Source organism: Peromyscus leucopus, chromosome 14 (genome assembly GCF_004664715.2).
Source record: "Peromyscus leucopus breed LL Stock chromosome 14, UCI_PerLeu_2.1, whole genome shotgun sequence".
Taxonomy (NCBI): domain Eukaryota; kingdom Metazoa; phylum Chordata; class Mammalia; order Rodentia; family Cricetidae; genus Peromyscus; species Peromyscus leucopus.
Window position 1 is genome coordinate 4,824,146 of NC_051075.1, and position 25,316 is coordinate 4,849,461.

General features: G+C 40.6%; 1 protein-coding gene across 1 annotated transcript in view; it reads right to left on the bottom strand.

Moving 5' to 3' along the window:
* Positions 1 to 20,451: 20,451 nt before the first annotated feature.
* The window catches only part of Ahr (aryl hydrocarbon receptor), a 41,130-nt gene continuing 36,265 nt past the window's right edge, over positions 20,452 to 25,316 (bottom strand). The window contains exon 11 of the mRNA XM_028878425.2: positions 20,452 to 23,154. Coding sequence (XP_028734258.1) covers positions 23,017 to 23,154 — 138 coding nt within the window. The 3' untranslated portion in view covers positions 20,452 to 23,016. The remainder of the gene's footprint in view (positions 23,155 to 25,316) is intronic.

Here is a 25,316-nt window from a genome sequence, read left to right on the forward strand (position 1 = left end):
TCAGAACTGTCATTCACTGTAGTTTCTGTACTTTTATGTTATGTATGTTTTGCTGGTACCCTTCTACAAGCCCTTTTTTAGGGGTGTGTAATTGTTTGATTTCCATGGAGGATGGCTTTTTTTCCCCTCTTGTATCCTTTTCCAATTTACATGGCCAGTGTGGTTTAGGGGCTGTATTCAGTGTTCTGAAGCGGCAGCCACTCCTGTTATAGGGATAATGTGAGGAGTGTATAAAATGGCCTAGTTATGTGTGCTAAGGCAGAATGCTGGAGATTTCTAGTTAATTTCTATCCAGGAATCTGACCGTCTCCCTCCAATTCCCCATCCTTTGAGTGAATCCAACAAAAATTACTCTCAAAAAAAGAGAAAAGTGGTGTCATATACCAACGGCAGCTAGTAAAGGATTTGAGGATTTGATATCCCAGCTGCTTCTCTCTCTCTCTCTCTCTCTCTCTCTCTCTCTCTCTCTCTCTCTCTCTCTCTCTCTCTCTTCGTGTCTCTGTGTGTGTGTGTGTGTGTGTTAAAAAAGAGCTTCAGATGTGAACCTAAAAAGTCCTGAAAGACTACCTGGCAAACCTAAGAGGATGACATTCTAGACAGGGGAAAGACACAACCACACGTTTACAGTGCGGAACAGAGGGGAGAAGGTTGTGTGTTCTTGTGTGGCAGGAAAAAGAAGAATAAAAGCAAATGTTTCAAGAGAGATGATGAAGAAAGAAAGGTTGGGTTATGCTGTAAGCCAGGAAGAGAAGGACAGAATAAATTTGATAGGATTTCTCCATCAGTCTTTAACATTTACACTTGAACTCATGGTCAAGAGGCCTTTCCGACATCTCAGAGGAAGGCAACTTTTACTTCAAAAGTCTGTCGCTTTGAACCTGCTCTGAGAACTTTGTGACTCCCCTCCCCACTCCAGGGAGGACTCTTTGGTATTACTGAGGTAATAAGCAGTATCCTTTTCTGTACATTAACCTCTGTCCAGAGTAATATCAAAATTCAAAGTAATCCCCCCCCCACACACACACTTACAGCTCCCGTTCTTCCATAGGCTTGGGACAGGTACTGGGCACTGGGAAGCACTTGGCTCCTTCTGTTCTGGACTACCTCCAGCCTCATTTGCTGCTACATTTTCAGCTGGCAAAGGGTGGGTACATGTCCAATTTCAATTGCTAATATACCGAAAGGAGTACTTGACAGAAAAGCTTGAAGTTGTTGTTGTTGGGGTGTTTTGTTTTTTAGCAAGATGATGATGATCATCTGCACACTTTTATTCAGCATTGAGCTGCAGGTTCTAGCTAAAGCAATCCAGACAAGAGAAAGAAATAAGGGAAAGTAAGCCAGAAAAGAGGGAGCTAAGCTATCAGTGTTTGTAGAAGACATGATCTTATATACAGCAAGTGTCAACTCTCCACCATAAAGCCCTATGTTCTACAGAGCTGCAGAATGCAAAAACAACCACAAAAACTGGTAAGAACTTTTATATATAAAGAGTGAATTATCGGCCGGGTGGTGGTGGTGCATGCCTTTAATCCCAGCACTTGGGAGGCAGAGGCAGGCGGATCTCTGTGAGTTCGAGGCCAGCCTGGTCTCCAAAGAGAGTTCCAGGAAAGGCGCAAAGCTACACAGAGAAACCCTGTCTTGAAAAAAACAAAACAAAACAAAAAAACAAAAAAAAAGAGTGAATTATCTAAACTAGAAATCAGGGAAGCAATCCCACTTGCAATAACCACATAAATACCTAGAAATATCATTAACAAAAGAAACAAAAATCTATGTAGTGAAACTCAAGAATATTAATGGAAAACTGAAGTGACACCCACAAAGAAGAAAGACATCCATGTTTGTAGATTGGAAAAATCAGTATTATTAAGATATCTACACTACATAAAAGATTCAGTATAATCCCCATCAAAAATAACAATGATATTAGACATGAATCTTAAAATGTGTGTGGCACTACCCAAAAAATAGGTGAACTATTAGCAAACAGAATAAAGCTAGAAATACTATGCTACCTTGCTTCAACATACACTACAAAACCAGGCAAACCACAATGAAAGAGTATCTTCCTCCAGCAAGAATGCTTATTACAAAAAACCCAAGAGATAACATGCCTGTGAAAATGTGGAGAAAAGTGACCACTTTCATACTGTTGGTAGGAATGACAATAAGCACAGCCATTTTGGAAAATAGTATGGAGGTTCCTCAAAGAATTGAAAATAGATTATCAGCAATCTTATCACCAGATATGTATCAATAAGAAGTGAAGTTGGCATATAGAAGAGACATCCGCACTCCTGTACTTACTGTAGCACTATTCATAATAGCCAAGACATGGAAATGACCCAAGCATCCATCAGCTGATGAATGGATGGAGTAAAGGCAGTGCCTATGAAAAAGAGACAAGAAAATACTGTTTAGCCATTGAGAACGCAATCATTCATGACACCATGGATTTGGAGGTCCCTGTATTGCATGAAATAAGCCAAGCACAGAAGGGCAAAATGACATGATTTCACTCATATGTGAGATATAAAAATAAATTAATTTCAAAGGGGTTGAGAAGAGAATTCTGCTTACCAGGGGCTGATTACTGGGAAGACACAGGTTGGGAGGAACTGAGCAGTGGCTACCACATCCTAATTAGATGGATTAAAAGTCTTGGTATGCTAGTAACTGAGAGAAAGACTGAAGACAGTGGCATTGAGCTGTCCATTTCACAAAGCTAAAAGCAAAGAGTCTGAGTGTTTTTATCACGAGGGAATGAAAAAGGCTTGCTACGGGCAGGTTAACCTGCTTTACACACTGTATACATGATTTATACACTGTACACATGCTTCAAAACATCTCATGGCATCTTACACATATGTATGATGTTTTTATTTTTATGTATCTTAAAAATAAATTTGAATTCAAATGCTTTCAGTACCAAATTACAAAAGAAAAAAAAAAACATTTCAAATATTAGCATCAGGGAAATGATTAAGTAAATAAAGGTATATCATCCTAATGGAACATTTTGTTTCTGCTTAATAGATAGCTGAATATTTTATAAAGCATTGATATCATTAGGCCCCTCATCTCTTTTAAAATCCTTATGTATTGGCTCTGTCCTTTGGCACATGACAGCATTTCTCTAGGCCATCTTATCTTCTTCATTCATAATAGAAGAGAAAAATGCTAATTTCCTCATGTTGTTCCCAGGAAGACATTTAATTATGATAGGAAAGAGTTTAAAGAACTGTCTGCTTATTCAGAACTTAACAAATATTAGCTACTATTATTATTGTATAATAGATAATATATATTATATATGTATGTTTATATTTGGCCAGGCCAGTGACACACATATGAACAAAAGGCAGGAATTAAATATTTCCCAATAGATGCATTTGCATGGTAGTCTTTGACTTTATACTTTTACCATTTTATAATTAATTGGTTTGTTGTGATTTTCAACAATGGGCAGATTAACAGTCACCAGTTTGAAAGTCCACTGGGGCATCATGAATAGGAGAAACAAGGCATGCAGGCAGAGTATGGGGTTACTAGCACAGTCAGGAAGACCCAATGCTGTAGATAAAAGATACCGAACAGTGCAGGATGCTGTAGAGGTGTCAGCAGGTAGCATTTGGCCAAGGCTAGAATATCTTGACAGGTGGTGTTCAGCCATGAGAAAATCTACACTTCCAGACTGAGAAGACAGTGAAGGAAAAGACACTGCTGGAAGAGGATGTTTGCTGAACCAGTGTGTTGTTGGCAGTAGTTGGAACATTTGACACTTTAGGCTCATAGGATCCTTGATGGAAGGTCTGAAAACAAACTACAGATTTGGGCTGTGTCTGATGCCTACCGAGTCTATCCTTTTATGGAGAATGAATGAGGTTTTCCATTATTACCAAGGTAGTCTTCTACCTCAACTGCAACACAACCAAAATTGTTGCAACTATTTGATTTTTCTCAAAGAAAAGGCTTCTTGGTGAGCTTGCTCACACTAGTAGCTGAGGCCACCAGGACTCTATCTGCATCTAATGTCCCCAGCCTTCCTTCAGAGACAACACATACCCAGCCATTTCCAGTTCACCTCTTAATTTCCTCTGCTTTTCACAGCTTTGGTTAAAAACCTTCTCTGCCCTCCTGCCTGGCCCTGACACCACCCCGAGTTCCATACCCAGCTCAGTTCTAATTTCTGATCCTCTGTGGCCCCTGTTTGCTTTCCACTAAGGAAGCTGAGCTCTGGCCTTCTGCAGGTTGCCTGCAGGTTGCTCCAAGATTCTTGTCTTAAAATGGTTTTCATCTTTGCTTTGTTTTTGTTTATCCTGCCTGGAGTTTAAAAGAGCCTGTGTGCCAGACGTGGTTGGATATGAGCTTGGGTCCTCTGTACCACAGTACATTTACAACAGTCAAGGCCACCTATGTGGATGGGGTCAATCATCTACTGAGGAAAGGAATGTGCAGATAGCCCGGATGCACAGAAAATCTCTCCATCTAACTCATTCTGTTTCTGCTCAGAGTTGTCAGATGTAGACTAAATTTCTCTAAGATCCCATTAGCATTTCTAAATTTGTTATGAAGAGTTTTAGATATTTAGCAATAATTTCCTAGTGCCAGAGCCAAACCAAATTGGTTTCTGGACCAAGATTTGTTTCTCTTTGAAGATTTTTAGATGTAACCAGAAATGACAAGATCTAAATTTAGAACACAGAGACTAAAATGTACTGGGGATTATTTACAGTTTAGAGCAGCCCATTTGGAGATAGTTACATTCATTTTTGGATTTGCAACTAATAAGGAAAGGTGCCTGAAGATGAGACGAGGCCTTGGTCCTGAGTTAAAGGCACACCATGACCAATACTGGCGAGCAGTGCCAATCACATCCCCTCAGTTCTAGTTTGATGCAGCAAGTATATGAAGTATTTGTCATTTCAACTCAGTTTTCACACAAAAAAAGTAACACTAGCAAGCATTTGTAAACAGCAGATCTCGGGGATTGGCAAGGATGTGCCTTAGGAATACTCCCCTTTATTGCTAGTGGGAAGGTTGACTGGTTCCATATTTTTGTGGCAGAATTTAATACATATCATCAAAATCCCTTAAAAGTGTGTATTCTTTATTGCAGCCATCCTACTTCTAGGAATTTTTCTCGGTGACTTCCCTGGCTGTGCACCTCCAAGTGGCAATTAGTGTGCTTATCACTGTACAGTCACTACAGCAGAAAATTGAAATGCACCCATTGATTAAAATGGTTTATAGCACACATATCTACCTCTGTTTACTCATAGCCACTGGAGGTAACCACAGCTGGGTGTTCTGGGGAGATAATTATTGACATGGAGAAAGGTTCATAGGATAAGTACCAGTCAACAGGCCATCAAATACCTCCAGTGACACACAAATAAATAGGTCCTGGCTCTGTATTGTTCTCTGGAGATGGCAGGAGACAGAGGAGTGACAGGGACCCTGCTGCTAACATGCAGGTATTGCCCCCTGGCAGGGGAGGACAGTCTCCAGAGAGCCCAGGGCTCGAAAGGAACCCATGGCATTGGTGTACAATAAGACTTTTCTATCTGAGGGGGTTAGGGGAAAAGATACTCACACACTCGCTTGATGGTTTCCTTCAGACCTTTTCTTTATTCTTCCTTTGCACTCTCTATTCTTTATTTTCCTGGTGATTTCCTTCTCTCATTCTTGATGTTTTCCTTCTAACACGTTTTAACTCTCTCCAACTCTATCTCTATTCTTTCCCTTACAGCTTATACACCCCAGCAATATCTTTCAGACAATATAAAAATTACAATATAGTTACATTCTGTTTTTCAAGCAAGTGAATACAAGTAAAAAACAGCATGTTTTCCATACCCCTTACATGATTAAACATTTTATGTATTACAGGTGAAAAACAAATTATCCCAAGAACCCATATACATTCATACCTAAGCAACTTGTTATAGATTAACCATGTGGGCAAGCAAGGTATTCTTCTCAGTCAGGTCTTTTACTGGCAGTCTGCATTTTGTAGTTACAAAGAAAGGGTCAATTACTTTATTACTTATCCGGAAAGGTAATCTTATAAGGAATCTTAAAGGAATCACAAATCTAAACTTTTATATATGAAAAAGTATCAGTCAGCTCTACTTTAAATCCTTAGGGTACATCCCCACTCATCAATAGTTTTTCTATCAGGAGGTTGAGGGAAGAAATGGGTACAAGGAATTAATCATCACCTTTGGTCATCAACCAGTCCTAGCAAGAAAAGTGCATCAGCTAGTAATAATTGGTCTGCTTTGTTTTTGTTCCCTGACCTTAAAGAGTTTCACATTCAACTACCTGCCTTTCTAAAACTTTAGATTATCTTCTTGTGTTTTTTACCTCAAAGCTACTTGATGAAATCATCTTAGTCTAGCTTTAAGTTACTTTTAAAGCTTTATTTCAGCTATTATGTACTCTGAAACCTATGAACACATCTTCCAATATTAAGGTTAAAAGAATTAAAGCTAGCTGGGCTAACTGGGACTCAGTTGTTTTTCTTAATCATTAGCCTAAGCCATAGTCTATATGGCTCCTCAATAAAAACTCATGTGTTCTAGCTGTGTGACACTTCCTTGTTTTATTTTTATTCATCAAAACTAACGTAACTAAACTAACATAACAAAACTAACATAAGCTAACATTATTATTATCATTAGACAGTACAGCTTGGGAAGGAACCATCTTCATAATAATCCACAGGTAAAAATGTCAAGTAGAACTGGATGTTTCCATGAGATAAACACACTCCAGTGGGGATCTCCCCACATCCATTCACACCAAGTCAGATAACAGAGAAAGACGTCAGCAGCAACCAAGCAAAGGCAGAGCAGAAGCAAAAGACATTCTAGGGTCTGGGGTCTCGGGGCCTTGCCTACCCGAGGTTGACCCAGACAGTTTCCTCCTGGTGGGCTGACACCTTGAACTTCAGTTGCCACCTGCTGCTCCTCTGACATGGCCCTGGCACACAGGGATGCATTTCAATTTATGTTAAGGCTTAAGGATAAAATAGGAAACTGTGATGGAGAGACTGGAAGGATGTGATGGCTCTCCTTCCTCTTCTAGACTGTTCCTTAGAGGTGACATTTTAAATGAATAGACACATGTAGGTCTGAGGAGGATTTTTTTTCAGTATGGCCTTACTATGCAGCTCTGGCTGGCCTAGAACTCACTATGTAGACTAGGCTAGTCTCAATGTCACAGAAAGATCAATTAACTCACCTCTGCCTCCCAAGTGCTAGGGTTAAAAGTGTGCACCCCCACGCTCAAATCTCATTTCAAGCAAAAGGAAGGATGTAAGGGGTCTGCAGAGGGAGGGCTGGAGACTGTCTGTGTCTATGCTAATGGGAATGCTGGTCACGCTATTCCAGACATGTGTTCTTGTATTTATAATATAGGATTGTATTTTCTACAATTGGCATGGATTTATTTCAACAAAGAATAAAATGTAAGTAGTGAATTGCCCCTTTGTTGATATACACTAGGAGGGAGTTTCCCAAAATGCTTGCTTACAGTAGCAAAGGCGAGATCTTGATATGGACAGGGAGTGGGAATCATTCTACCACCTACTGTTCCAACAGTCTATGTCGCAGATGGTTCTTAGGTCGGTCCGCTGCTTTATTAGGAAGTAGTAAATTGACCTAAGAAAGATGTGCAGCTGAAGAATAAGGCTAGTCTAAAGCTGCAACTCACTAAAGAAACAAGCCCAGTCTGGCATGGTGGCCTGGACAAAGCAGGGGAAATTATAGAATTATGACAAAGTGGTTTCCCACTGTTAAAAACAAGGGAGTGCATCTGTTACCTTAGATACTTGTTTAGTTTATTATCTTCTTACTGTATTTTAAGTTTCAAGAGTGTGTGTGTGTGTGTGTGTGTGTGTGTGTGTGTGTGTGTGTGTGTGAAGCGATGTGTATGTGAGTGCAGGTCACTTGTAGAGGTCAGGAGAGGGTGTTGGATCCCTTGGAGCTGGAATTACAGGCAGCTGAGGCCCCCAACATGGGTACCTAGGATAGAACTCAAGCTCCCCGAGAGAGCTGTACACACTCAGCTACAGGGCCATCTCTCCAGGCCCTGTTCTCTTTTCATGATGGAAACATTCAGGATATTGTTTTCTAGCCTTTTGAAATGTTCAGTACATGGTTTCGGTAGCCTCCGTATGGTGCTGTGCACAGCAGTACTGATGGCTGAGTGCCCCCTGCCCACCGCTCCCCTCCCACTCTACTGTGCAGAGCAGTACTGATGGCTGAGTGCCCCTGCCCACCGCTCCCCTCCCTACTTTCCCAAGCCTCTGTCTGCAGCTAAACTCTGCTCCGGGTCCCTTTACATTGAGTTTTACGATGTTTACCTGCCTTGAACATCACACTACAATGAATATGTGAATCATCACAATATTCTATAAAATGTGGTCTTTATGTTCCAATTTAAATAAAAGGATGAAATTGGCATGAAACAGCTATCCTTTTCACATGACTTCCAGTAACACAAATCCACAAATAAAGACAGACCAGCTAGACTTGATCTTACAAATGGAACATTCCAGTACCAGCACGATTTTCTAGGCAGTGGTTAAGGGTGGGGGACCAATAAGACATCTGCTTTCTATTGATTTTGTAGGGAGCAACTCACTGAACCAAATATCTTTCCTGTGAAATAAATCCTTGGGCTTCAGTCTATTTTCTGATAAGAGATTAACAAATGATCACAGGGAAAAGGCTCATTTGAAATCACACACTAGAGCTTCTCATCTCAATGGTAGATTTTTTCACTTATATCAATTTGACTTGATCTCCACACACTGGTTGTTTTTCATGGCAACAGAAAGCAGTGTGATTAGACCTCCATGGCAGGCTGGTTAGCTCACTAAAGACACAGAAGGATAATATGATGAAGTTCACAGTGCAAATGTTCTTTGAGAAAAGGAGGGAGAGGCTTTGACCTCTGCTGTGCTAAATTTTTATGAGCCATTGCACCATAAAATCAAAATTAAATATGTGTGAGGTTTGGATAAATTATGCCTTTGGGGATATAGAAAAGGAGGGATTGTTGCTTTGAAGGAAGACCAAGAAGGGGGAAGTAATTTTCCACTGAATTGTGGACTTTAGTTTGTTTCTGCCTATGGGACTTTTTGCATGTATCTCTGAAGTTCTATTAGACACTATCTTTTAATGAAAAGCAGAATAGGTTGAGCATCCAAAGGGATTTGCTGCACAGAGACAAAAGTTAAAATGAAAGCTGGTACAACAGTTCCTTAAATGTTTTAGTCTATTGTTTCTTAGATGAATTTGTTGTTTTAAAACATTAACTGTCTCTGATGCTATTTTAAGTTTATGGTTTAAAGCAGTGTATAAGGCAGACATACCTGTTTGTTTCCTATAAACAAAGGAACTATTTCTGTACTACGTTTATTGTGTGATTTCCTTCAACACTATAATAAAATAAATAATGCCCTCCCGAGATATCTGAGTCTTATATTCATGGAACTATGCATACTTAAATGGACTTCAAGATATTGAGTCCTGTGGACATGGAACTGTGTGGACTAAAACAGACTTTGCACATGCAGCCCGGGATCTTGAAAGGGGGGAATTATTGAAGTGGGCCTGATATAATTATTACAGTTTTTAAAAAAGGGAAGCAGGAGAGTTAGAGGAGATAAAAGGTGGGAATGACACCAGGAAGGGGCCACCGGCCAAGAAATACAGGCAACATTTAGAAGCCGACAAAGGGAAGGAAACAGAATTGCCTTCCCTAGAAGAAGAGGCTCGAACCACACAGACATTATTCATGAGATTTACTTTGGATCTCTAACTTCCAGAATTGAAAATAGGGAATTTGTGTTATTTTAGGCTACCATGTGGATGGTAATTTCTTACAAAGGCAACAGGAAACAGACAGACATGTTCAAAATACACAACTAGTATGTGCCACCTCATAGTCTGGTTACTGGGGTTAATATTTGATTTCTACACTACTGTAAATGGAACACATTGTTATCAAAATACAATCTGCCACTGGCTCAGACTGCCTATGATGACCTGAGAAAGGATTATATACAGCCACTTTAGAGAAAATGATGAAGTTAAAATTTAGAATTAGCCGGGCAGTGGTGGCGCACGCCTTTAATCCCAGCACTCGGGAGGCAGAGCCAGGCGGATCTCTGTGAGTTCGAGGCCAGCCTGGGCTACCAAGTGAATTCCAGGAAAGGCGCAAAGCTACACAGAGAAACCCTGTCTCGAAAAACCAAAAAAAAAAAAAAAAAAATTTAGAATTAAAAAAATCAGATAATGGGTGGCTGACCATTTACCAAAGGATGTTTTGTTTAAGAACAAAATGATTGCATGAGTTTTAAAAATTCTGAAACCACACAAAACACTTCAAAAGTAAGCCAACTATTGAAATTGCAAATTGCTTCCAAATTCTGGGAGTGTATCTACTTCATGCTGGAGCAAGCAGAGAAGTAAGAAACGGACCTGACTGTTCATACAAGTACCCACTCTTCAGACTTGAGTGTTCAACCTGAAGGCTTCACCTTTGTTCGGCTAGTCCCTGTTCTGAGCATAAACATCTCTGGAATAGGTCTATATCCTGGGTCATCTGCTTTACTTTAGATTCTGCATTAGTTCTAGAGTGTACCAAATTATGATGATGAAACTCTCTGAAGGGGGCTGAATTGGGGCAGGTATAGAAGAAGTATTGGCGGCCGCCGCAGGGGCCAGCAATGTTTGCAGGAAAGCCAGCTAATGCCCTCCCCAGCTTATGCTGACAGATTGCAGCCTGTCATCTCTCTCAGTGGGACAGCAGGGAGAGGGCCCCTTCCCTCTGGCCTGGTGCCTGGGCCTCCATTCTCATGTCTTCCAGATAGCTTCCAGGGCAATCACTTCTTACTGATATTAGAGAATCTGTGAGCAAGAACCATGAATTTTGAACATATGTATTTTACTTCAGAGCTCTCTTAAAAATGAGAAACTCTGTCTCGAAAAACCAAAACAAACAAACAAAAAAAAGAGGTAGCATGAAAACAAGTGGTTATTCTGGTACATCATTTTTATCTTTATGCAAAATGCCTGATGGCTTTCTATCTCTTCATTTTTGTCAACTGCATATCAGTAAAATATTTCCCACTAATACTGTAGGGAGAAAACCCTTCTCAAAACCACACAGAGCATATAACCCGTTATGGCCTACCGTAACTGCTTGTCAAGAAAAGCTGTTCCAGAGTTTAGCTAGCTAGTGGCTGACAAGCATGCAGACTAACTCATTTTGGAGTGGCTCTGATGACGAGGAGTTTACACTTCACAGCAGATTGGAGGCTCTCACCCTCCATCCACGATCTGATCTGTGAGAAGCAGAGTGGAGTGCTGATCTCACACTTCCAGATCTTCACTGAAGTCAGTGGGGAGAAGTTCTGCTTTGTTCCCACTGCCCATCCCATCTGCAAAGACTATAGCTACCACACAATTTGAGACATTTTCTTTAACTGAAATCCATGCCACTCAGAAATGGAGCATTGGTGGTGCCTACAACTGACTAAACAGAAAGATTTGCAGTCAATAAGTCTTTCTAACCTAACTCAGTGTGTCACACCCCTCCTACCCCCCACCCTGGCCAGTGCAGCAGGGTTTAAAGGTCTCTTGCTGTGTCTGCAGCTAGCTGTCCTCAACATAGTGTGAACTGTTTTAAAGCAGTATTCTCACTGGGGATGCTCTTGCTTCCTGGAGCCATTTCATGATGTTGGGAGCCATTACAGAATGCTGCTAGCTGCTAACGTTGGTAAGGAGAGTGATGAGATTCTGTGAAGCATCCTGCTGTGCCCAGGACAGCCCAGCACAGTAAGGGATGACACATTCAGAAATGGCGATGGTACTAAGGCTGCTGGACAGCACCAGATGAGGGAAAGATGAGAACGGGATAGGAGACTTGCTGTGAGAGAAAGCAAGGGCTGTTGTTACTACAAAGCCTTCTGCTGGTTACCTAGCTGCAAATTTGCAAGGTTAACTATTACTGAAGAGGAAGAAAAGTGTCCCTGCTGAACGGGAGATACAGATGTGAATCCATGGTGGCTAAGTCACCAAGGAGTGTTCAGGAGTACAGCCCCTCTGTCTACAAAACAGAGATTTATATGCCTCATCTTCTTGGTCTACTTCTGAAAGAAGCACCCACAAGGAATTCTATTTGTTCTGCACAGAAGAATTCTCTGATTAGAGTTCTGTCTGTATCAGGAAGTAATTAATTTACAGTGGGAAGTTCTGCATGCCTTTCTGCTGAAGACTCGGTATACACAGGCAAACCCTGGGCCTTGCCTGTGAATCCTCAATATTCAATGTGCCAGGCCCTGTTGGGTGCATAGCATGGGAGAGCTTGGTAGAAATGCAGACTCTTAGGACCTGTTCCAGCTACTGAATCAGTCTGTATGACAACAGATCCCTAAGGGGTTCCTGCAGGAGGAAGATCAAAAAGCATTACTGGTACTTCTCATTCCTAGTAATATGGACCTCATTTTTATGTGGACTTTTGTGAGAGCCGCTGTGTTGTATGAAGAGAGTTGGTTTACCTCTTGGACATCACAATTCTCATTTACAAAGGCAAAAAGAAAAAAACAAACAAAAAGAGTGAGGACAAGAGGATTGCTAAGTGGTTTCTTCCTAATGTTAACCCATAATTATTGGGGTTGTGCTGGTGACTATCAATGTGAGAAGCAATAGATATATTAACTAACACACACTAGTCATATATGCTAGCTAATCTATGCTAATTAACAATTCTACGTCCAAATTGGAACGGAACCTGCTGAGGTGATGGGGTGTACCTGTGCCTTGCTACCTGTATCTACTCTTCAACTAAGCATTCTTTCTCAGCCTAGTTGCATGAACATCATTTATAAATTAACCACCAAGTACTCATCAGGTCTGTTAGAGAGTCTGGAAGTAAGAACAGATGAAAACAAAAGGCCTGGGGATCAAGGGATCTCAGTTGAGGAGGGACCTGCGATTCAACATCTTCCTCTGGAGGGTGATTTGCAGAGATGCTCTCTTCTTTACACAGGAACTGCCTTGTACTCCTGTGGTGATCACTACATGAAGTATGCACACAGCAAAATGCTCAACTGTGAACTTGAAATGGCTATCATTTATCTGTCAGTTATACTTCAATAAGGCTATGGTCTAGCTGGGTGTGTGTTGCACACTCATTTTAATCCTATCACTCAGGAGGCAGAAGCATGTGGATATCTAAGTTCCAGCCAGCCTAGTCTACATAGGACAGTCAGGGCTACATAGAGATATTCGGTCTTAAAATAAAATGGGTGTAAGCTATATATGAAAATGCAAAAATGCTGAATTATGTACAACCCATTAATATTTGTTTGGCTGAATTTTATTCTAAACAACAACAACAAAAAGGAAGTGGAGAATAAGGTGAGAGAAAATGATGCCAGCCTCTACTGCCCTCTATCTTGTGACATCCTGGAGGGGCATGTGGGACTGTTTCATTTGAAAAAGTACAATAATAAAATATCTTTGTGTCATTAACCAAGCATGGGGAAAATGTTTATTATGAGGTTGTCAATGAATGTTCCTCTGTGAGTTACACCTGAGCTCAGCTGCCATTCACCAAAAGCAGCAAGTCCAGCCTGATTTCTGCTTCTTGAGTCACTGAAGACCTCAGAGATCTGTGTCTGGGTCCTTGGGCACCTACCTGGAGGAGTTGTTCTGACTGATTACAAATGTAAACCCATAGTAGGCCCTGGTGCCAGGCTTGACATACATATGGCTAGGTGGCATCACGGGCCCATCTACACTCTGCTTCCTGCCTGGCCCACAGGGTACTCTGCAGATTGTGTCACACCATGGGAACCACTCAATTGCATTTAAATTGTGGAGAATCTCTATCCTCCCTCATTGCTGGAGGATGTCTTTCTGTATGCTGTGAATATGTGTTGTTCTCTTTGGTTAATAAATGGACTGCTTTGGCCTATGGCAAAGCAGCTTATAGGCAGGCGGGAAATCCAGGACAGAGACAGGAAAAGAAGAGGCACAGGCAGAGGGGAGACACCAGCAGCTGCTGCCGGGAGAAGCAAGATGTGAAAGTACTGGTAAGCCACAGCCACGTGGCAACTTATAGATTAATAGAAATGGGTTAAGTTACAGGAACTGGCTATCGAGAAGCCTGAGCCATTAGGTCATATAGTTTGTAAGTAATATAAACCTTTGTGTGTTTATTTGTCCGAGCAGCTGCAGGGCAGGCAGGATACAGGAAAACTTCTGACTACATCTCATAAGGCCAGCTGGCATAATTCATAATGATTTTGATTGTTCATGTCATATCCTTCAGACCCTTGATGATTTTTCTTTTAATTGAAGCGTTTTAAGGATCTGATTTCTCAATTATTTACAATGTGAGCACTAAAGGAACAGAGGGAGAATCAGCTACTATGAACTTGTGAATATGAATTACAAGTTGAACTGTGAATATTATCAGTCTCTCCCAGCAGTAGTGATGTCTGGTATCAGAGTTGTAGGCAGAATGATTTTCTTTTGTTCATTACATTCTTTGCTTTGCTCTATTTTATTTTATTACTTTTGTGCAAATTATTCCAAAGAGCACTGCTAACAAAGGGGGACTTGAGTTTGATGACAAGAGGTAAAGTCATACAGTATGCACAGGAAAAATAACTTAATAGAAGGAGATGAAATGGAATGGGTTGATGTAAGCCAGAGAGAGTAAGAATACAGCAACTGCACATGCAGTATGTCACCAAGCATTGTCCCAGTTCTGCCCTGATTGTTCCAAGCCTCCTGGTGCTCCAAATAAAAGAGAGAGCTACTTGTATTTTGATGAAGAGAAAACACGTTCTTCTAGTTCTAGCCATAAAAACAAAAGCATATGAGTCTTATCTAAAAGATTTAAATGTAATCGCTACAGTAAATTGACTCACATGTCTCACAAACTGCTTTTAGTACTAACTCTCTATGAAACTAAGGTTTAAAAAACAAAAACAAAGACAATGGAATTTTCTACAGATTGTCAAAATAGCATAGCTGACAAGGAGCATTTTGAAGCTCAAGTTTGAACAAAAGAAACTTTGGGATCTATTTATAAATGATATGGAGCAGAGACCATAGCAAATACTTCAGGTGGAGAGAGAATGTTAAGGTCTTCACAAAGTGAAAACCTTGACTGGGAAATGGGAGGCAGAGGGGAGCAAGTTCTTGCATGTGAGTGCTCTGGGAAGATGGTGCATTCCTGTAGGACAGAAAACGTGGCCGATGTGTTGTGAATTGTATCTGAAAATACAAACTGAGCCACAAGGAAACATGAGAAAAAGCTTGGGATTTCGTCCCACAAGAGAGACTATTTCAATGTTTTCTTTGGAACACTAGCAAAATGTGAAAGATTTTTGTAAAGAGTTCAGGTGTCAAGTTTGAAATAATCTGCACACCAGTTCTTTTGAAAGTTACAATCTACTCTAACACATTAAAAATGTTTAGCAAAGGGAACTAATTAACTTTTTTTTTTTTTTTGCCCAGGTTTTTCCTGAACTCATTTGATCACAAGGTCTCCATGCCAACATCTTATGTCACGTACATTTGTAAATAGAATATTAAACACTTCGTAGCTCGATTCTGAAAACAGGGACTCAACATGCTATTGAGATGAAATCACCAAGAACATGTCATCGTGAAGAAGGTTAGGGCAAGCAGAGCAGTAGACACTAACACAAAGCTCTTGCGTACCTTTCAGACTAAATGAGATTCTTTCCAATTTACCTCAAACAAATGTAAAATGGAAGCAAGGAGTCCTCAAAATCCCCACAACCCCCCGAAAGTTTACACATTGAAAGCATCAGAGCCTCTCATATGTCAGTGGTCCTTGCTACACCATGAAATCTATTAATTACCTCCCTTGTGAAATTAATTTTTATTTTTGTATCTTTGAATATTTTTATTTATTATTTGACAATTTCATGCATGTACCATGTTCAGAAGCAAGGCAAATTATCTCTCTCACCTCCCTGGACCCCTCTGATAGTTCCCCAGAACTCTCACATGTAAGTCCTTTTGATAATTTAATAACCCACTCACTATGTCTGGTTAGTGCTCACATGGCATGAGGAACCTCCATTAACCACATCCCCGAAGAAAAAGAACTGCTCTCCCATGAGTCCTCCCCCATGCATGCTGAAGTGTTGACTGGCTTGGTCTCGTGTAGGTAACTACAGCTGCTGTGAATTCATGAGAGCAACAGCCAAGACCAGAAGACAGCACTTCCTTGCATGTCTGCCCGTCTTCCAACTCTCACATTCTTTCTGTCCTTTACTTGGAGATGTTCCCTGAGCCTTGTGAGTGTGTGTGTATGCAGTTTGCTAATTCAAGGGAAATCAATAGTCTATTATCCGAATGTTCTAACACTTTTGTTTTAACTGATAAAATCATGTCTCTTTAAATGTCCATTTTGCAGTTAAGGTTTTTTTTTTTTTTATTGACACATACACAGAGATTTTGCAAGTGTTCTTTGCACTGGGACATATACTGATTTCTAGATGAATGTAGGAAGGAGAATGCTTGCTTTGAGTGTGCAGCGGGTTATCCTTCATTTCACACTTTCTTTGAATCAAGGAGAGAAACCTGAAACTTGGCAAGATGGCCAAATCATTCTAAAATATGTTTATAATACTTTGTATATTTAAAGGAGCATTTCAGTTAAACATCAGTTTACATTTTAGCCTTAACTCCATCAGATAGAGGGTAATTCTTCAATAGATGCAAGAATAACCTGAGTTGCATCCAGTGTAAAATCTCTGAGGAAAACTGTAAATGCTCGAGTCAGGCACATATTTAAATCAGTGGTTCACACCTCACTGTGTCCTACCACAGAAAACCACCCTGAAATACAGCAGAACCCCCACGCAAGGATTCACGTTTGTGGTTCTGTTACTCACAATCAACCATGGTCTCAAGACACTAAATAGAAAACCACAGGACTATAAACTGACCTTATTGTATGATAATCAAATCAGTTCCAATATTAAAGTTGAAATTTCTGTTCAAATAAAACACGGAATCAGTAACACCTGGCAAGGTGTTTCTAAAGGACAATATTTTAACAGCTTGTGATTTGTTCTCATTCAGTGGGCTTCCCTTGGACTCCATGAAGTGACAATATCCTGAGAGAGGTTTGAAAAAAACAAACAATTTTTTTCACACAAGCACTTTAGTTACAGAGTTACAAAATTACCCTCAAAATACCTGTGTTAATTTTAAAAGCAGGAAACAACTTGAAGATGTATGCCTGAGTATAATGTCTAACCCACTTCAGGAAAGCCATTTTTCTTCTAGGAATCAGGCCAGTTTGTATGGTGATTTGTAACCAGCAGACACATTATTAAGACTCTGCCTTAGAAACATGTGTGAGGCTGTGAGCAATGCGTTTCCTGACTCCCGACATGAGGCGAACATCTGGGGAAGGCAAGGCTGCAGAGTGCTCTTCCACATAAGCTTGCTCTCTACGGCAAGGCTGGAGCCTCCCGGGCACCACTGTCTCGCTCATAAAGTGCAGTCTCTTTTGTTGGTCCGGAGGGACTTTAAGGTAGGAGGATGAACAGGAAGTATTACCAAACTTTTCTGGCTGTTCTCTGAAACAGCAAAGTCGCTGTAGCCTGGGAGAATGCACAGAGCAACTCTTCCTATAGAAATTATGAAAATGGAGATGTTTCCATTCCAACTGCATCATTCCTTAAAATCTGAGACATTTGTGTTGATTTCTAATGGCTACTATAATGAGTTACTGCATTTATTGGTTTAGGACAATACAAATGTTATTTTAATAGAACTAGAGCAGTGGTTTCCAACCTTCCCAATATGAGCTTTTTAAATACAGTTCCTTATGTGGTGACCCCCAACTATAAAATTATTTCCATTACTACTTCATAACTGTAATTTTGCTAATGTTATAAACTGTAAATATCTGATATGTGAACAAAGGGGTCATGACCCACCACAGGTTGAGAACTTATGAACTAGAGGATGCTAGCTCTGAAATCAAGGCATCAGCAAGGCTGGGCTTCTTCTAGAAGCACTAGGGTAGAGCTACTTTCTTGCCTTTTCCAGCTTCTTGGACCGTTTTGAATGTTTTGGCATGTGGTCTTACATCTTCAACAGCATCAGCACGGTGTCTTCTCTCCTTTGTTTCTCTTCTCCCTCCCCTCTGACTCTCCAACCTTCCTCTTGAAAGAACTTTTGGTGATTCCATTGAGCCTCTCCAGGTAATCCAAGTCAGTCTATATATCTCTGTCAGTCAGTCTTCCATCTATCCGTCAGTCATCAGTCAGTCTGTCAGTCAGTAAATCAGTTAGTCATCTGTCTTTCTGCTACCTATCTATCTATGTATCTATGTATCTATGTATCTATCATCTATCATCTCTGTGTTTTGTTCTTTTCACAGGTTTCTTTATGTAGCTCTGGCTGTCCTAGAACTCGTTCTGTAGACCAGGCTGGCCTCGAATTCACAGAGATCCACCTGCCTCTGCTTCCCTGGTGCTGGGATTAAAGAAAGGCATGTGCCACCAATGCCCAGGTACCAGACTTCTGTTAAGAGAGAAGGGATAAGTCGTGGTTTCCAGGATTTCCATCCATGGTTTCTTGTCATGCCACTGCTCAGTCAGTATACCTTACAGAAAGGAGAGGTAGAAACGTCTGTTCATTTCACTGCACTCAGGAAACACAAAGAGGGAACGGTTGTAGTCTCAAGTCCTCTTTCAGGACACAACTTCAATGCCTAATATTCTCTCACATGTCCTACTTTTTAAAGGCTCCTTCACCTCTCAATAAAGCGTAACTGAGTGGCAAGACTTGGAGGGTATTTAAGATCCACTCCATAGCACCTTCCCATCCCTAGGTGCTGAACTCAATAACAGCTACAAAACATCCCTTGCCACCAAATTAACATAAGCAGGGGTTCTGAAGAAATATAAATATATTTTCTTGACCATTATTCTGTGTATGACAACCATTTGGAGATTTCAGTTGCTTTGTAGAAATCTAGTTTAGTAGTTTATTAAAATGGAGTCATTAAATTTGCCTCATGGGGATATAAATGAGCTAAACTAAGTATCAGGTGGAAGGGAAGATGGAGGAAAGCCTTGTGCAGAGCCAGCGGCTCTGTGCTTCGGCAGCAGTTCTACTCAGATATCCCTCCTTACCACTGAGTTCGAGGCCGTGCTACCTCTTTGGCCTCAGTCTCCTCATCTCAAAGAGTGTGAATTTTTTCACGAATTATTTTTCTGCTTTTCTGTCCTGTTATTTGGAAGTCATTTACAATCAAGAGAATCAAGAGATGATGAGGGCCAATCACGAGTAAGACAGGAATTTGAGGGTACTCCTCATGCAGGTAAGACTGTAGAATGGATGAACATGTACAGAACCCAAACCAGAACCAAGACCTATCACGATGGAAGAGTGGCTGGGAAAGAGACAGGGAGTGGAGACTGGAGAGCTGAGAGGGCTGAGGAAGAGTGAGAGGATAAAAAGGGGATGTGAGGAGGAAGACTAAAGCCCTGGAAGTCAGGGGAAGTTCACTGAAGATGTGATGTGATCATCCCCTTAGAAAGCACATGCAAAGGACTGATGGGAACCCCGACAACTCAGTAACACAGAAGGGGAGAACTGTGGATGTGAGGAGACAAAAACAACTTCCGAGCAAGGCAAACAACTCATGGGGAAGGAGGACCATGCTTTCCCAAAGTTGATGGTAACCTGTCCACAGGGAGGTCTACAGAAGTAGGGAAGTTGAAGAAGAAAGCACCGAAACTTATTTTTAACTCCAAAGAATAAAAAGAAATGGTAAGGTCTAGGAACGTCTCCTCCTATGTATTACAGGAAAGCAAAGGCTGAGGACGGTAGTGCTGAAGAGATAAAGGCATAGGGAAACACTGGGTGAGGTTATGGATTTTATCAGTAAAGCTGGAAGCAAGGTCATCTGCAAAATGTAAGACAGGAATCATCACAACTACCACCCAATTCCTCGGAGTGTCCAACACCCTGGGTCAGCAGTCTTGGAAGCCATTGAACTGAGTGCAGAGGTCAGAAAGATTATAGTCATGTATCATTATGCAGTGATATACAGTAAGAGATGCGATGCAGACTGTTTTGATGCGGACACATCGCATCACTGAGTGTACTATCCAAACCTTGGGGGTGCGGTCCACTGCACAACTCTGCTGTCATGTATGGCCACCAACATAAACACACTAGTGGTTAGGGACATCACTTTAAAGCTTGAATTTGCTCAGATCAAATACTGAGAGAGAATTTAAATGACTTTTACATGGAAGACTTGGTGCTGGCCTTCCTGCAAAGACAACCTCCACCTAGCAATCATGTGAGGGTACAGGAACTGTTTTCTTTATACAGAAAGAAAGAAGAATTTGCATGAAAACATTATTCATACTTGGTTATTTTATTATCATATATCACTGTTTACATTTTCTTTGTGACATTTAAGGATATTACAAACAAAAATCTCTGCATGGCATATGTAAGCAATAACAGTCTGAAGGACAGCAGGCAGCCCTGTAAACCTAAGATCTACTCACATTGAAACAAGCTAGCCTGTGCAGAGTAACAACTGGAAGAGGTTAACACATGGCACACTGGTAAGTGCTCAGGTGTGTAAGAACAGCTGGATGGGAAGAACTCCAGTCTCACACACAGCCTTAGCTGTGGATTCCACCTAGAAGTTGATCCCTCGGTCCAGAAGCGCTTTAATAACTCCTTTTGTTTGACATTTATCAATACAGACAAATGCATATTCAATTTAATGTGATTTTATTATACTTAGATGTTTTAGTTATTTTATATAGATAAAAACACACTATATTGCCTTTAAAACTTTTAGTTTTATAAGTGTGTAATTAAATGTTACCATACTTACAATGTCCAAAGTAATTTTCAACTGAACACTTGTTAACATGTAGCAGACTGACAAAATGGTTTCTATGACAACTTTTAATGAAAATGGAACATAAGCCCAGACCACTCGTCTAAACCCTTAGTGATACCTCATGCTGGAAGCAAATTGTGAAATGTCTTAGACAGTCGTTTCTCAATGCTTAATCCTAAAGATTCAGAATTTTGACTGAAAATGCATGGAATTGAAAAATCCTTTTACCTGAAGCCATGTTTACATACCTTCATTTTCTAAAAGAAAAATAAAAGAGCCTGTATTTCAGTGTTCCTCAACCTTCCTAATGCTGCAACCCTTTAATATAGTTCCCCAGGTAGTGGTGACCCACAACCATGCATTTATTTTCATTGCTACTTTGTAACTGTAATTTTGCTACTGTTATGAATTATAATATAAATACCTGTGTTTTCTGATGATCTTTGGTGCCTCCTATGAAAGGACTGTTTGACCCCCCAAGAGGTCAAGACCTACAGATTGAGAACCACTGCTGTATTTTAATACTACATCTCAGTTTGGGATTTCATCCTATTTTTAAACAATATATGAAACCAGGTCCACGTCCTTCATCTATCATATCTGAGTAAATGGCACAGAGAACGACGGACCCAGCGTTTTCTCTCCTTTAAGCTATTTTAGAAGAGTAAAGTTTGCAGAGTGACAAACTTGCCGTATTGGCAGCAAAAGTTATACAAACAATGTATGTAGGTGAACCAATTATCTTTATCTTTATCTTAATACCAGCTCAAAAGCCTCAACTCATTATTTGATTTCTGAAGAAGATACACTGAAAAAAATATGCATATGAGGTAAGGACTAGTCTTCAATGGAAACTGAAACTATTTTTCAGATTATTTTGTTCGTTACATTTATGCAATGCACCATTCATTTCATTCATTAAAATACCTTGCACCAAACATGGCATCTTCAATCTTAACACTCCTCAAATATGAGAAAAACTAATAGCTTCCACTAGTATAAGAAGTGAAATTTATAAGGTCAACATAACAAAAAGGATTGCAGACCCAACATAGCTTTTAAAGACAATTTATACACAATGAATGAATTGAGTGCTTTGCTTAATAGCTACAGAGCTACACAGACTCCGCTTCCCTTCCCTGCAGCCTGGTGAGCACGGCTGCCTTGAGCACTTTACATGTGGTATTCCGTTATCAATATAGAGGTGTCAGTGAGAGCAAACAGTGGCATTCTCAGAACGCCGCTTCTCAGAAAACACTGTTAAAATGTAAGTGCTGCTGTCTGAATATTTATGTAATAATTAAATAATTTTGGTAACACGTTATTTTCAAAATTTTCAATGTAAGGCACAGAGGAACATCCAAAGTCCAGAGCAAGTATATTACATAATAAATAGTTATCTCTTAGTCATCATTTGCCCTTTATCTGAAGAAAGAGGACAAGTAGTGCAGTAAAAACATGCCCGAATTAATAAAAACGATGGGACTTAGGAAACTCCAGTAATAATTGTGTGCAGAAAGAATATTAATTCAAAAAAAGATAAAGAATATTTATACAAAATAGACACCCTATTGTGTTACAGGTAGATAGAAAAAAATGTGAGGCACTTATATTAACAGTGCAGAAGGAAAACATTGAGATTTTTCTTTTGATATAAGCACCAAACCATTTATTTTAACATCTGAGACAAAAACAAGTTAAAAATATAGGAAATCAATTAGTCCTCTAACTCTGTATTTGGTATACTAACAAGAATCCTGAAGTTCAAAGCTCAAAGTACTTCACTGTTTTTCTGGCTGAAGTCACTGAGCAGAGAAGTTCAACTTTCCAGAGTCCTAAAGTTCTCTGCCGTGAGCCCTGGCGCCCGACGTGCGGAAGCCGTGTAAATGCATGTGGTCTCTCCCTATGCTCCCAGGGAGCTTCCCATTTTATAGGTGACCGACAATATGTTTTTAAACTCCTTTTCTAAACACAAAGATTCAAATCTGGTTTGGAAAAAGAGTGCTGATGCCCAGCATTGACAGTTCCTGAACGAATTTCATCCTGGGCTTGAAGCTACAGGAATCCACTGGGTGTGGTATCAGGAAAAGACCTGGCTTCTGCTGGATGATGAAGAGGAGCAGCAGTCTGAGTGTGACCAATGCTGTTTAATTCAGACGAATAGGTTTCATTTAACACTCCCCGATTCTGAAACTGAAAACAAAAACAGCAGAGTGACTTGTTAAGAACTCTAAACAACACCTTAAGAGAACGCTCTAGACTCCTTAATCTGCATGATTCTTGTTGTTCCTATTACATTACATGATAGGTATGATTTAATGAATTGATTTGTAATACATGTTTAATTAACTTTTCTGCAAGTTACCAAATGGAAAATGTTTGCTTGCTGTGTTGGCTGGTTTTATGTCAACTTGACACAAGTTAGAGTCATCAGAAAGGAGGAAACCTCAATTGAGAAAATGCCTCCAAAGATTGGATGGTAGGCCAGCTGGGGCTGAAGAATCAGCTGTTTTCTGAGAGCACAGAGAAGCTGTGTTCCAGAGGCAGCCAAGGTGGTACCTTGTGCTGACAGCCAAACCTGGTAGTGTAAGAGTCACCCAGGTGGTACTGGTTTTGAAGGCATGAAGGGGTCATGGAGAGCAGCTGAGGCCTGGCATTGTGAGAGGCCAGGAGAGGTCATTAGTGAAAGTGCAGCTTGAGTGGCAGTTGAAAGCCCACAATTAAATGTGGTCATGGAGGGAACTTGAGGCTTGGCACCATGAAGAGAGTCCAGGACAGACTATTGGTGAAAGCGCAGCCCAGTTGCCGCAGAAGACCCCAGCATTTTGGAGATGTCAGTACCATGGGGTGACCACCAAGAACAGCAGCAGCTACAGTGGAGCCGCTGGATCTTAGAAGATCAACTGTAATGCTGCAGAGGTGAAGCCTGAAGAGGAACCCATGCCCTCTGGAGGAGCCCAGAAGACTGGGAGTGGGTCCCAGACATTGGACACGGAGTTATTTAGAGTTGGAGTTTGGTTTTGCTTTGATTTTACTGTGATTGTGCCTTGGCTCTTTTCTTGAAGTTAGAGGGCATTTAATTGTATTTTGATTTATAGGACTCTGCAGCTTAAAGAATTTGAACTTTTAAAAGAGATTTTGGATTTTAAAAGATATTGGATATTTTAAAGAAACCAAACTTTTAATGTATTCAAATTTGTAAAGACCATGGAGCTTTTAAAGTCATTTATCTTTTATCTATTTACATTTATCTCTTATATTATATATCTTTTATATTTATCTTTTATATTAGTATTAATGTGCCATCTTGGGGATAAATGAGAAAGGGATGTTTTGTGTGTCAAGTAGGCAAAGGGTCAGTACTGGCTAGTTTTATGTCAACTCGACTCCGTTAAAACTACTGGAGAAGCCGGGCGTTGGTGGCGCACGCCTTTAATCCCAGCACTCGGGAGGCAGAGTCAGGCGGATCTCTGTGAGTTCGAGGACAGCCTGGGCTACCAAGTGAGCTCCAGGAAAGGCGCAAAGCTACACAGAGAAACCCTGTCTCGAAAAAAAAAAAACACTACTGGAGAGGAGACAGCCTCAATTGAGAAACTGCCTCCATAGATCTGGCTGTAGGCAAAAGCCTGTAGAATATTTTCTTAATCAGCGGTTGATGTGGGAGGGTGCAGCCCTTTGTGTGGGGTTGCACAGGAAAGCAGGCTGAGCAAGCTATGGAAAGCAAGAAAGTAAGGAGCATTCCTCTATGACATCTGCTCCAGCTCCTGTCTCCAGGATTTCTGCCCTGCTTGAGTTCCAGCCCCTCCTGTTTTTTGACGATGAACTGTTATATGAAACTGTGAGTGAAATAAACCCTTTTCTCCTCAAGTTGCTATTGGTCACGGCATGTCACCACAGCAATAGTAACCATAACTAAGACACTTGCCTTCTTACACCAAAACTAGTCTCATTTTCAGAACTGCTGAAAAAGAGGAAGGACAAATGTAAGAGCTCTGTAGGGGCCCACAGAAGCTCCCAATAAGGCCTTACTCAAGGTCAGAAAGTCTGAGCTTGCTTTATCCAGCAGGGCTGCACAATAGGATGATTTGGCCAAAGGCGTGGTTACCAGGTGTTTTGAAGGGTCTACACTTGGTTGTACATTGTGCTTTGATCTTGAAAGGGGAGGTCTTTTGCCTCTCCCCTTGCTAGTGTATAGAAAGCTCATTAGAAATAAACTCAAGGATGCTGGGTACTGACCCAGGGTGCTACCAAAGCTATCCCAAAGCTATCTTGCATCTCTATCCTTTTTCTTCATCTACTTCTATATTTCCTTACTAGGGAGCCTCTGTGGGCCCCCACAGAGTTCATAGTCTATA